Below are 14,768 nucleotides of genomic sequence, written 5' to 3'. Positions count from 1 at the left end.
TGTGTACAGGACCACTGGTATTTGTGCTACCCACATTCTCAAATCTGCTCAGAGCAATTACTCTGTCAGGGCTTCAGTCAGCACTTCCAAACCACGTGTTGTTTAACCTAATAGTCTGTGCAGTCGGGGATTTCACAAATTGTTTCAGAATTCAGTGACTTGCAGTAAAAAAAATAAAGCTGCTGTTGTGAATGCTTCATGAGCGGATGCAAAAGTGTTTTTCTACCTCCGTCTTCATTCTGGGGATTTACTGAGGCTGAAATATATTATTGTTGATCTTGGTGAATTCTGATAAATTATACTTGACCACAAATGTTAGTTTTATTTAGCGAAGTCAATACACTGTTTGAAAGAAGCAATTAAACATTGTGGGTCTTTGGGGCCATTTTGCAGCTGCTGAGACTGAGAGATTAGCAATGGGACTTTATTTCTCCTCACAAAGTTTAACATGCTACAGTCACTCTAGATAAGTCATAAACAACCGTGTAGCACAGGGACCTGAGAGGATGTGGGTTTTTATAACAAATACACAAGATGATTTTACTGCACAAGTTGAAGTTAATCAGTGTCGATATCTAATTTAGTCTGTTTGGATGAAAACCTGTACAATGTCATCCCTCTCTGCAATCCAACTAAGATATAACAAGCATGTACTTTGTTTGACCACTTCATGGTTGCTAGACATCCTGTGGGGTGCATATGCTGCCTAAGAGGTTTAATGGGATGTTAAGCTTGATACACGATTAAATATTGATCAGATCACTGCATAAGTTGTAGTTCTTACGGGAAGCTGTTTTGTGATTCCACTTCATGGATTGCCAAGATGGTAATGAACTGTTACTTATCACTTCTTTTGTCGATGATGTAAGATGATGTATCCTGTTGTAGGTTTCTTAAACAGGCCAATTTTCATCCAGTTTTGTATCACTACAGTGTTGGTAGTCTAACTATGCAAATGAACAATTGTAAACTTCTCTCTATTTTGCCTGCAAAATTCCTCCAAATGATGCAAAAGATGTCATGTTGTTGTATCAACTATAGATTGTACTTTTTTGTACGCCCGCATCCGTGGACACAGAGTATAGTTGGACTGAGTGAGAGAGACAAAGAAAGTATCAGAGTTTGGTGAGACAGAGAGAGAGAGAGTGAAATCTCACTAAACTCTGATCAAACTGTCTAAAATATTGATACTGAATATTTGAAATGGTTTCAATACTCATTTTTTGAACTATTGATACTCCAGTACTATTTGTGTTTTTTCAGCGAGTTAACACATGCACAGCTATGGTGCCTACAGAGTCTCATTTCCTCCCGAATTAAATTAACTTAGATGTTGTTGTGCTTAACACACAGTAGCCTTGTTTTATTTATCTTTTATTAAAAATCAGAAATTGTGTGCCCCCAGTGTTGTGCCAATTTTCAGTGGTATCAGACATCATACCAAATATCGGTATTTTTCAAGGAATTGTATAGAAGTTACTAACATAACACACTTGGCAGTGTGTTATGTTAGTACACTGCCTATTTCTCACCAAAAGTGTTTTCATATACATATTTTAATATAGACAGCCCATCTTTCCAGCATCAAAATACGTCTTCACGCAGCTCTCAACTCTGTGCTGTAGATTTGCTGGCTATTTCTTTGGCTCAGCAAGTTGGAGCAATCAGCATCTGAACTGCTGCTGCTCCAAGACTCCCTGCAATTGAAATTTAGGCTAATGTATAATTATTTCTCAGCTCATCCCCATTTGTCTGTGCTGAATGTCTGTGACCTGGTGTCACTCAGCCTCCTAAAGACAAATCTTTCTCCCGCTGACTGGCAGACAATGGATTCTTTGACTTACAGGGACAATGAATGTGCACCGGTGGCAGCAGTTTATCTCTTCTTGAAGTAAAAGTGAGAAATGAAGGAATACATCAGTCAGTGGATTTACCTGCACTTAAGCCTCCTGGTAACTGTGGGTTTTATGAAAATGACAGGAAAGATTATTACTCATCGTGGCTCCTCTTTGAATCCAAAGTAATCAAATCAGAAGTCAGACTGAAACAGGAGCTGAAACAAAAAAGTGTAAATGAGTAAGTTTCACTGTTTAAGTGCAGGATATTTGTATTCAAATTCAGATGCATCAACAAAGTTGAGGAAAGTTTGTGCTCTTCCGTTATAGAGCCTGACCTCTCACACAGCAGCATCATTCCAAATGCTCCAAGCTGAAAAGAACAAAAGATTTTTCCAGTCCAGAATTATAAATCACCATTAAACTTAAATATGCTTACTGCTTACAAATGTGCTTAATGGCCAGATGTATGTTAACATAGAGAATTACAAAAAATGTGTTATAAACGTGTTCTCTGCTTTCCTGCTTTAACCTGATTTCTCCTGGTAACCTGGTTTCCTGTGTATGTAAACGTAGCCTGTGCGACGGCCGATATTACACTTGCTTCTACAGTGCTCCTTGGGGAAAGTGATACGTGGCACAGGTGGCTTTCAGAGGGATCAGAGAACTGATGAATTCATGTCTGTAGATGAAATTGATGCAGTGAGGCAGTATTTGAATCTGGGACAGTAGATCTGTCTAAACTCGCTTCAGAAACATGCCCCGTCAATAAGATCTGACACTAACAGAATTTGTCAGCTTCCATTCCCTTTTCCCTCCTTCCATAGACTGCATTTAATCAAGTCATGGAAAGAGTGGTTGTGTAAGAAGCTCAGAGGAGTGGCCGGAGTCTGAGGTCAGTGGATCAGATCACGTGATCCGACGAGTCAGGGTGGGGTCGGACTAAGACTTTTCTTGGCAGGCTTGCAGACATTGAGGATTATGTTACTTTAAAGGGGAGATTTAGCTACGACCAGAAAGAGTGTCTAGTAAAAGAGATGCTTATTAGTCTATCTTAAAATGTCACTGAAAGAAATACTTTCAGAAATAATCATGTTTGTTTTGTCATGAGCTCAAAGATCCCGTCATGATGTCGTCTACAGAATGTTTATTTTCTGCGTAGTCGAGGGAAATAACCGTAATGGTAATAATTAGACGCTGGTTTGACTCTTCATTGCCTCCAGGATGAGGTCATCTTTACTCTGTGGGAACTACGCAGTACGGCCCTTAGGTATTAACCTAATGACAACCCTGAAATCTGCACAGACCGAGCTCGCCTCCTTAGCTCCTCACCTACTTCTCAGCTTGCTCATCAAACTGTCTGGAGTTGGACATACCACAGGTTTTAACCGCCAGGCAGTTCAGCAAGGAGATTTTTCCCCCCCTCAGCATTTGGAGGTAAACACAAAGAGAAATGTCGAAGAACCAGTCAGCCGTGTGCCTATAGGTCTGTGGTAGGTTGGCAGCAGCATCCTTGTCTTCACTCCTTTACCCAAAGGCTGCTGAGAACTCCCAGCTAAGCAGAGCGAAATCATTCTGGAGCAGATAAAAAATGGGGAATTTCAGAGGTAGGCTCAGATACACAAAACAGTTTTCTTTGCTTAATGGTGCCTTCGATAGCTTCCATTTTTTTTTGAATGTTGTTTTTTCTGTGGTTCTATTTCCTACAGTCTGCTTGGTGTGCACTTTCCTACAGTCAAGTTTAGATTTCATTCGGATAGATTATAACACAGATTGTGGTCAAGGCGTGAGGAATTTCCTTTCTTTTATTTTTGGCAGGCAAGTGAATCTTTTATCAAATAGTGAAGGGTTACAGGAAGGCCCGATAAGGCTTGTGTTATTCTTAATCTGTGGTGCTTTAAACAACAATTACCACAACAGTGCCTAGCTTCCCTAGTTGTACACCTTTTTTTGTCTTTCTGTGAGAAGTCAGAGACAAAGCAGAGAGGATTTTGTCCACCCTGACCGGGTTGGCAACTTCTGTCAGTTTTAAAAATGTGCACTCAGTCAGTCCCATCTGCGTTGTTCTCCTCTGTGTTTGTGCAGAAGTCAGGGAGGAGGAGCTCTGTCAAATTCAAACAGCTTTTCCCGTTTCCTGTTGCTGTGTTTTCTGGGAATCAAGTGCCATGTCCTTGATTCTGCAGTGTGGAGGTGGGCGGGAGCCAGCGCGGTGTGTTGCAACGCTATGAATGAGCAGGAAAGGAATTTGCAAGACTGACGGGGATAAATGGAATATCCTGCGCAGACTAACATACTTGGTAGTAGTAGTAAAACCTTATCCCTCATTTAACACTGGGGCTGGCACACGGCTCTGTTCGGACTCAGACACCTTGAAATGCTCACGCAGCCCTTGGTGACAGACTCCCAGAATACCTCAGGGTCACATTTCGTCCAAATGTCTGGGGGACCTCCCACATACTTCATCCACCCCTCTCCTCCTCCTCCTCAACCGCCTCATCCCTGGCCAAAAACTTTTATGTTCTCAGTGTAAACAACCCAACCAGCTCACACAAACTGGCTGTCAGCCTGAGCTAAATGATTCCTTACTTGTCTGTGTGTGTGTGTGTGTGTGTGTGTGTGTGTGTGTGTGTGTGTGTGTGTGTGTGTGTGTGTGTGAACAGATTCAAGTCAGTGAGTGCTTTTACATCACAGTATATGACCCTTTAACCTCTTAAATGATGTCTGCCAGCGTGACATTGTCTCATTCAGTAAAGCTACTGTATATGAGGTCTTCCCACCCTCAGGCTGCCATCATGGATTAAGAATATTATAATAGACTCTTTAATGGGGGGAGTATTCAATTGCTAGCAGCAAGGCTATTTTGTAAATTACCATATGGTTATTTCATGGTGGTTTAGAAGCTAATATTCCCCGACATATTCACATGTAAAGATAGCTCACCACAACATCGTTAGGGTAAGGGTTAGTAAATCATGTAGTTTGTGATATATGTGTAGGAACCAGTGGGTGGAATATGTCTTTCTGTTCGTATCTTGGAGATGACAGCGGCAGTGGATCTCTAAGGCAGTAAAAGTCATGGTAAAATCCCCGTTTCCCTGAAGTCGCATTCCTCCTGTGTTATTAGAGCCTCTGCTTTTGTCTGCTGCTGCTCCTGCTGCAGGACTGAGCTGTGAGGCAGCCATCACAGCCTTTAGCTGCCCTGTCTGGCTCAACAGGCTCTTTCTAGTAAATATGGATCCACCTTGAGCAGCGTTCTCTTGACACTCTCCCTGTCAACGGATATAATGAGACCATAACTATTCGTTCTACTTTCTCATTTCAATCGCGGACAAGAGGCCAGAGAGAGCGAAGGAGACAGGGAACACCTTATCTCTTCCGTCGGGCTGCTGACTTGTTTTTTGTTTTATCTTTTTTCCTCAAAGACCTGCCCTCACGCATCCCCATCTACTTATTTCCACAGCATCTTAAACATACATGTGTAGAACTACCACCTGTGCACACATGCTAAGTATTTTAGAGCAGCTTTTGCATTGTTAGGATTTTATTTCAATTGTTTTGTGCCTTGGCTGTCGTTCTGTTTTGTATTTTTTTATGTGACTGTATTACATACACAAATCATTATTTAACTTGTGTGTTGTCTCAAGGCCATATGGCATTGATTTGCACTGTCACAGACGTGAAACATTGACAGCCTTTTCCTCTTCGGGCCATATGGCGTGTGTGGGTGTGTGTTTTGTGTTTTCCTGGTGGTGGCTGCGGCGCGTGGCCATCGATAGTCACTCCTCATCACTCGCCTGTGTGTTTCAGGGAGTGGTTGACTCAAAAGAGTGTTGTGTGTGGTTGCACATACATGCACACAGTCTGGTATGTGTGTACAAGATTGTGATGTTTTTTTTTCTCAGATGAACGCCTGCGGTGACCAGATCATATGTGTCTGTGTGTGTGTGCGTGTGTGTTTCACGCAGGAGGAATGCCAGCTCCTGAGCAGAGCCCAGTGACGGAGGAGGGGCTTCTGTTGACCATCCGCGACAGTTCAACTGGCCGCAACATGGAGGCTGACAACACCGCCAACAACATCCTGGCCTCTGTCAAAGAACAGGTAGTGTGTCTCTTCTGTTCGTACTTTGCTAAGAACCCACTGATTCATGCTACATCTCTCATATTACGGCACTGTTAAAGCTTTTTATGAACCACTTTGTAAAGTGACATTTACAGAACGCTAAATTGTCCAGTGAGTCACAAATTCAACTAAGAGGAAGTCCTCCTGGGAACGCATGTGGACATTTTTTTCCTGTGACTTTGTGTCACAAACCCTGTTGTCACAGTAATCGTATAACTTACCTCTGCGGCACAGAGCTTGCAGTAGAAAGTTGTCATCTCTCTGCGTGTGGGATGATGAAAAGATTTTTTTTTTGTTTATAGCAGAACTGTGGGCAGATTGGACTTCCTTTTGTCATCTTGTGGAAAATTGAAATGTAATAAGCTTGACTAGGAGCTATTGGTTGTTTATTGCCTGCAGTCACGGCCTGGCATGCATGAATGGACAACCAGGAAGATCATCTCTAGCAGCGAGCCTGTGGAGGGACATGCCCTCTGACTCACTCCATCCATGCCTGTCTCTCTGTGATTCATCCACACTCCCTTCTGTCACATACACACTCTCCTTTCCTCTTTGGCTTCGCTCCAACTCTCTATATTCTTGGGAATCCAGCGCAGGGCAAACCGGGCTAAAGAGATTTTGCTCATTATTAATGTTGTTAATTTTCCTCTATGACATCCGACATACCTTTCTATTTCCCGAGTGACACTTTAGTTGAGCTGAAATGAATTAAAAGCGTTCTCTGGTATTTATTAGCGACTGACTCACAGAAGTGTCATGTAGGCTTACTGCAGGAAAGTGGGTATTGTTTACATGAGTAAGTAAGGAAGGAAGGAGGGAGCACCTGTCGATGTCACTTCCTTCCCTAGAGTATTCCTCAGTGGCTCGTCCGGTTAGAGCAGATCTCATGCAGGCGAGCAGGAAGAGCGAGTAGCCTGCCTGAGCCGTTGCTTTTCAGAGCGACTGGCTCAGAGGGGATTCCTGCTAAAGAGTAGAGGCTGCAAAATGATCATTCTGCTCAGTGTTTAGCAGAGTTGGAGAGGCAAAGCAGAGGGTGAGTGAGAATGTAAAGATGGAGGAGGTCAGACTGGGCTAGTGTGAGTGTTTTTTCTTCTCTCTGTGCTTTTGCACGAGGCTTTCCTGTGATTGTTGAGAGGCAGACCTTCGAGGGATCTCGCTGTCGCTGTAAACATGCAAGTCTGCTGTGCTGTAGCTGTGGTCGCGGTTAGGGCTGGGGCTTAGGATGACTGGGTGTTTGGTAAGTGTTTACTCTTTGGCTTCACTATCTTTAATTTATGTCCTTTTTTCCTTTTTATTGGCGGATTTCTCCCCCTTCACTTGTCCTTTTCACTCCTGGTCTTCCTTCATTTCTCTGTCTTTCTTACTAAAGTTTTGCTTCTGTCACTGCTGTGGTTACAGCTGCACAGGCTCTGCCCAAATGCCCAAACAAGGACAGTTTCACCAACATCTTATGATTGCATTCTCCCTGTGTGTTCAGTCGCTTGGACTTATGTTTCTCCCTTTCTTCCCTTCTGACTGCTAACAAGCTGCAGTTTTTTTGCCGTTAATTTGAGGATTTGGATCTGTCGTGCTGAAGCTCCCGCTTATTAGAGTCCTGTCATTGCTCTGTGCCTCTTTAACAGCACTGATCCACCATCTGGATGTCATATCCATAATGGTTTATTACAGACCCCATTTAAGTGCTTAATGTCAATGTTTTTCTTTTTGCACATTCCTGCTGGCTTTGAATAATCACACATGCTATTTATCCAAGCCTGACACGAACACATAACCTAAAACTGTGTTGTAATTCAGAATTGACTTAACAAATTTCCCCTCGTCAGTGTTTATTCTCTTATTAAAATGTAATTTAACCAAAAGGGTTGTTTCGAGGATTATCTAAGACCTAGTTTTTTTATCTGTTTCAACTTAAGTGTAATTGAAGCAGTGGGAGGCTGTGGCACTCATCCAGACAGATTGTCTTTTCTGTGGATTCAGCAATAGCAGCGCTCTGGTATGTCTTGTCAATGTATTTGACTGTATTTTTCTTTGTTTTTAATTCCAAAGACCATTGATGTTTTTGGTATTATTTGAATATGAGAATAAATATCTTGGGAAAAATCAATACTCAATAGTTCTGTATGAGAAATATCTAGCAAAATACCATTTGTAGCACATACATTGTGTAGTTTTATTGCCTATAGTTGTTATTGTTATTTTCGGTAGCACTTAACATTACAGCTTGGTAATAGTCGGGTAACGGTGTGCTAATAAAGAGGTAATCATTAAGTAATACCATGTTATTGTGTGTAAGTGTTGAGTGTTAACATTGGATACATCTGGGTAATATTAGACAGCTTATTTTATTACCTCCTTATTATCAAACTATTACCCTACTATTACCTCTTTTCTTACCTTTTTTTTTTTACCATCACTGAGCTGTAATTTAAAGTGCTACTTATATTCTTATTAAATTCCAGAACTGGCAGTTTAGTCACCAACTCGTTTGCATTTTCTATCTAACCAGGTGAGGAGCCTGTTTATTGTAGGCTACAGTAGGAAACAACAACTGTTTAATGCGGGGGAACAGTTTTGAGTTAAAAACTGAAAATTATTAGCAGTATGCCTTTTCAAGGTGATTCTTCATTGGAGCTTTAATTGATTTAATGGCATCTGACATGGATGTCAGATACTGCCTCACTGGATGTCAGACACTGCCTCAATATAGAGACACGGCAACCATATGTTAAAATCTGGTTTCCTTCTGCCTTAGCGACTCAAAAGGATAGGTGGGGGATAGGCCAGGGTGATAAGTCAATATTGATCAATTCCTAAAATATTTTTTTTTGTTTCACAAAGCCCTGTTGTCCAAAAAATGGGTGGACATTTTTTAATTATGAATTGAAAAAAACAGTTATTAAAGTTTTTGTTCATTTGTAATATTTTGAATTACTGTATATCACTGACTAAAAAAGCATCCTATACTATAAAGTTGAGTGTACGTAAATAATGCGGGCACGTTATTGGTAAAATAAAGTCAGGATTTCCTCTGATCTCCACATTGCTAAGATTTGATTTATAGAGAACATAAAGAGCTTGTCAAGGACTGATGACAAAGCTGATTGTCTCTAATTAAAAAAGATTAGCCCCTATTTATTGGAATTATACTATGACAGGGAGACGTACAAGGATTTGTCAGTGTTTTGTACACTTGAGTTTTATTAATTTATGCTCCTGTCCTTCAGTGACTGCAGGTTCTTTGAAAAAAGCAGTGCTGACTAATAAATCACATCGCTATCACTATTGGTATTGTAGGAAAAAAAACCTGCACGTCACTTTTCTGAGGCACTTCCAAAACCATACAGTATTGTACATCCCTTAAAAATTGGACCATAATTTTGAATGTTATTAACTCAGTTGATCTGAAACCAACAGTGGCCAGGTGTTCGGAGTAGAGAAAATGAACACAGTTTGAACTCCTCTCCCAAGCTCTCTTTTTTTCATGTGAACAACCAAGTGCAACACTATAAATGGCCTTTAAGGGAGACTGTCTGATAAAGTGTGCTATTATCTCCATATTTAAACAGTTAACATGTCCCTCCCTGCTCTATGAAAGGATGTTTTTTACCTCACCATTGAGTGAGGTCGTTCAGAACAACTATTAACACTTTTGCCCTCCAACATGGTCGGACAACACGCCCTATGAGCTTATTCTCCTCTAGCATAACCGAGATCTTAGAAAACAGCTGAAGAACTTCTCAAGCTGGATAATACTACATCTTACTTTAAAGTTTTTCATCATATTCAGTTTAGCTCAGGCATGTATCCAGTGTGCCTTACAAGGAGCGCAGGTACAGGGTCAGCATAGCGTTCACTGATGCTGAAATGTGTTGACAGCCACGTTCAATCAAGTGGCTTTTAACCACTTGGCCATTAGCAGTTTACAACTGTTAAATGTATAAAATGGTTGACTGCATTTTGTCAGAGCTTACACTGTGTGCATTTACATGCAAATAAACAATGCCATATCATTCTCTGATTACACGACCTCTAAAAACCCACGTTTACAACATAAAATAAATGTGACATTTTATTTTCTGTCTGGTTTAAATACTATGTGACAGCAGAACACAGCAATTTGCTTCAGTTGAAATGAACAAAAGTCATAAATGGCAGTGGACAGATATGAAATGTAGTTAAAACTTCAATGTGTAGAAGGGCTTAAGATGATGTCTTATTGATGAATCTGCAAGGTAATTGGCGTGTTTATTTTATTTTTCATCCTTTGAGATAATGTGACTGTATATCCAAATAATATGCAAATTTCAAATGAGTTTCGGACATGTTAGCTAAACAAAATGCAAATCAAAATGTGTTTCCAACAACTGCCGTTATGTAAATATTGGGAAGAGACTGCCACAAGATGACCTCCAGGACAGCCCATAACGGGGTTGTAGGGCTTATGTTATGACCTCAAATCCATATTGCAATTTATTGTCACATTTATTTTAGCAATAAAGAATGAAACATTATCATTTTCAGTGCATCCGTTATGCTGTGTATGCTATTGAAGCCACACAACGGCCACAATAATGCACTGATTGAAGGTGACTAGTTGGGGTTACATGAGATTTGTTGTACTTTCCAGAAGGCAACAAATAATAGCCTGTTAAAGGTATTTAATCAATACAACAAACCAAATAGGGTGAGGATAAATAATGTGATGGTGTCACAAGGTCAGTTTGGTTGGGCCCTTTCTGGTTGTCATAGTAAAGGGGATGGGTGAGTATTAAAGCTGTCCTAGATCTTTTGACCACTAGTAGCACGATGTAGCAATGTTGTTATGAGTGGCTCCCCATATTATCTGTATATGCAGACAAAGCTATTCCACTGATTGATAGTTGGCAGTGGCAAACATGGGTCAGGGTAGCTCGACACTTTGCTTTCATGTTGCGCACCTGGAGATTGTTATGTTGCAGATACAATCATATTTTGTCCTGCAATCTGATTGGGTACTCACACTGATATAATATTACTAAGCAAGCTGGCACTGGTGACCATGGAGACGACTGAAACATTTCGCCAAGGCATTCATTGAAAAAGTTGCAGGGCTCTTTAATTTATGTCCAGTGACTCTTATCAAATGTGTTGAGCACCCTGCCATTAATCAGACTTAAAGCACTATAGGGCGAAGAAAGCTTGCGAACAAAGATGTAAACCATGCAGGATTTAAAATATGTCTTTAAAAAAATCAGCTGTGTAGTTGTTTTATTAGGAAGGAAATGCATTCAACACATTTGTGAGGCCTCAAGGATACATATCATACATTGTGTTTGTTTACAAGTAAACTCCTCAGGTCACCTTTAAACCATGATACAAGAGATTGGTAGGAAGTAGTGCAGTGTCTTTGTTTGCAAACTCTCAAAGATGAAGAAAGTCTAACTCTTGGGCAACAGCTATCCACTGCAAAGAAGATACATGATTATTGCAAAGGAAATATTTATTTGTTAGGGCATTTCCATTCAGGTGTTCTTATGCACATGTTTAATTGCACATACTATACATGTGGACAAATGCTTTTATAGGCTGTAGATGTTGAAGTTTCCTGGCTGTTGCACCCAGCACCATATTTACCAGCCTTTTGTGAACAAGCCAAATCTTAAAACAAGTATACAGGTGCCCTTAGGTTGTCTCATAAGGGAGCCAGTAGCACCCACATAGAAGGCATCAGTGTGAGGCCAGGTCTTTAAAGAGCATCGCATTGATCACTCTGCCCTCATCTCTGCTTCCTACCGCACCCCCAGGAGAGTAGTAGCTGCAGGAACGAGGGGGGGGTCCAACTTTGATTTAATCCTCACCAAACACTGCATAATGTACACACACGTCTTCAATGGATCCCCAGTATGCCTATTTTAGTTATGTTTGTGTTACAGCATCAGTAAGCTGAGAAATGGAACGAGTGGGAGGGATGGTGGGTGATGACGAGGCTTATGCCTTCCTGACAGCTCGCATATTGTTAGAAAATGAACCTGCTATGTATGGTTGGCATATTAAGGGTTATTAATTTGAAATGTCAAGGCTTATTGCAGAAACACTGCAGCCATAATGAATCACATGGCCTATTATGTGTACACATACAAGGAATTTGACACTCTCTCTTTTTTGTTCTCAATGTTACCCAGTGCTAATAGTTCTAATTGAAATAGAGAGAGAAATGAAAACAGCTAAAGACCAGGACGGCAAAACTCAACAAAGATGGGTGAAAATAAACATAGAACTACACATACAAGTCCATAAAAACAAAGTTAAATAGGAACGTTTTCCTTTTTTCTTTGTTGAAATACATAAGCCTGTATCTGTCATTAATGTTGTGTTCTTTCACTACAGCACTGGTTCCCAAACTTTTCTGCAGGGCTCCTCTTTTGTAGATAATATTTTCAAGCTCCCTACCCACACACACAAATTGACTGTAATTAATACAGAACTGCCACTTCACTGTGACATCCTACTGAAAACACTAAATAAGGAACAAGTCATCTTTATAGTTGAAGTATTAGAAGTGCAGCATGCATCTTCTCTCAATTATTACTGTGAAGCAGCACTCATTGCTTTCAACAGATTTTCTCAAGAAATGTCTAGCTGCACAAAAATGGAAACTCTCTGGGAACAATTCAACAAACTTGATAATTTTCTCTACAAGAAATACACTGCGCTCTTGTCCTGGTCAAGCTGAGGGTGAGATATGCCTCGTCATGTTTTCTTGTCTTTGTTTTGGTAGTTGTCACGTTTGGTGCAGATTCATCAACCCCCTTATGTTTACCTGGGAACCCTGTCCATGCTTTGCTAGGCTACAGAATCGCGCCTCATTCATTTAGCCTCTACACCCCTCACTTTGGCAACCACTGCACTACAACATTTTTGACAGTTTGAAGCATTAATTCATGACAATATCCCTTTCATTTCTACATAGGCAGCTTTTTAAAAGTTCTAAAAAACGATCTGATCAAATACTTATCAGCAAACCTAACCATTTTCCTGTACCACAGGTTCCCAAGTACCTCTGTGATAATTTTTCCAAGTAATAATCATGATTGAAAAGTTGATATAATAATATAAAGTAGTTTCCAAGAGATAGTTTTCTGGCTTTTCATCACATTTTAGAGATGGTTTTTAACTTTTAAAAACAGCCTTCTAATGTCCAGTATCAACAACACTTAAGGTGTCATCTGGAGTAATGAAGGCACTGTTTGTTTTTGTTGTCAACATTTAGCAGCTGTACACTTGCCACATTTCGTAGTAAGTGTAATACCGTTTGTGTTTCTCTTTTAGAAAGGATCATGATCAGAAGCACAGTTTAAATTTCGTGCCTTTTAATTGGCGGGTACTTGAGATGTTCTTGCAGAAATAAGAACTTCAGACGGGGTCAGAGGAGGAAGTTGATTCGGTTCTTTATCCTTTCTGTGTTGTGGAGAGATTTCCCCTCAAACATAAATGTAATTCTGTGGTCAAATTAGTCCTTGCAGTCTTAAGCACCGTTGAGCAGATCATTTCTAGTATCAAGACAGCGGTTTCTTGCCCTTGGAAACCTCTGTGTTTTGCTGTGCTTCTCTTCCTCCTCCATTATGAGGCTTTGCCTTCAGAGTGATGCTGTTATTAGCTGTGCCTGGACATGCCTATATGTGCCACACAGCCGGCAAAAAGGGCCTTTTAGGCACGCCACGCTGTGGTGTTTCAACACACTGCTTCCCAGAAAACACCACAGTGGAATTTTCCCACTTTGTTAAAGTCCATTACACATGAGAAATCTGTCTGCCTCCTGCTTTCACCACCGCACTACTGGAGTCACACTCTGTGACCCGGTTTTCATCCGAATCAGGCACAGACACACATAGACCAACTCCAACCTGCTTTGCAAAGCCCAAGCGCTGACCTTGCTATGAGTGCAACAACTCCAGCACCCTCTTATTGCCTTGATGAGCTGACTGAATTATTAGCCACCTGAGATACCGATGCAAGACACTGTCATGTTTTAATGAAGCCAAAGTCATCTTTGTCTAAGTGACCCAGCTTAAGGACTTAATAGTTGGGGCCAGGACAAAACTTCAAGGCAACGTTTTTGCCGTTATGCATTTCCATGCCATAAGCGCAGCAGAAAGGTTGAACTCTCTCTCTGCAGGCGATAGTGTCTATTCCACCTCCATAGGCGAAATAAGGACTCTAATTACAATCGACTAGTGATTTTCTCCGCTCCTCAGGGTCTTATCTGCCTTCCTCTCCCTCGTGCTGCCGCTGTGACACAGGCAAGGAGAAATCTAGAGGCATAAGCATTCTGGCCTCGATTATAGTCATAAAAATGGAAGCCTGGCTCCGAGCAATTACCCCATGGGGGAGCAGAACGAGTATAAGAGGGAAAGAGTGAGACAGATTCAGAGGGGAGGGATACAGGTGAAGGAGAGTGCTCAGATATACAGTGGAAAGACAAAAAGCTCAGATACAGAGGGAGAGCGCAGAGGGTGGTGAGAAAAAGGGAAAAGGACAAAAGTGAGAGTGTGAGCATGATGGAGGGAGGCAGAGTCAGAGGGGCTGTCACCTGTGAATGGTTCTCTAAAGCGCTGTGGCAGGAGGCTGTCAGCGCAGTGGAAAACAGAGAAGAAGGAAAAGAGGAAGAGGAGATAATCTGCCCCCAATGTGACATGATGTCAAAAGAGTGGTGTGTGTTTCTGGCACGGCACTGCGCTGTCGTTTTGAACCCAGCCCCAGGAGATCTCCCCCAAACTAGCCTGTTAATACTCATCATCGTCACTGTCATCATCATCATTATCACTGTAATCACT

General features: G+C 41.2%; 1 protein-coding gene across 4 annotated transcripts in view; it reads left to right on the top strand.

Annotated features, from left to right (window-relative positions):
- LOC141002099 (plakophilin-4-like) overlaps positions 1–14,768 on the top strand; it is a 95,537-nt gene that overhangs the window by 13,901 nt on the left and 66,868 nt on the right. For 3 of the 4 annotated variants that reach the window (XM_073473269.1, XM_073473267.1, XM_073473268.1), the window contains exon 2: positions 5,801–5,934. In XM_073473269.1, the coding sequence (XP_073329370.1) occupies positions 5,806–5,934 (129 nt within the window). In that variant the 5' untranslated portion in view covers positions 5,801–5,805. Of the gene's footprint in view, positions 1–5,800; positions 5,935–7,082; positions 7,193–14,768 lie in introns of those variants that run through there. The other variant, XM_073473270.1, reaches the window with a different exon arrangement.

Source organism: Pagrus major, chromosome 9 (genome assembly GCF_040436345.1).
Source record: "Pagrus major chromosome 9, Pma_NU_1.0".
NCBI lineage: Eukaryota > Metazoa > Chordata > Actinopteri > Spariformes > Sparidae > Pagrus > Pagrus major.
The sequence above is the reverse complement of the archived record's forward strand: the minus strand, read 5'-3'. Positions and strand labels throughout refer to the sequence as shown.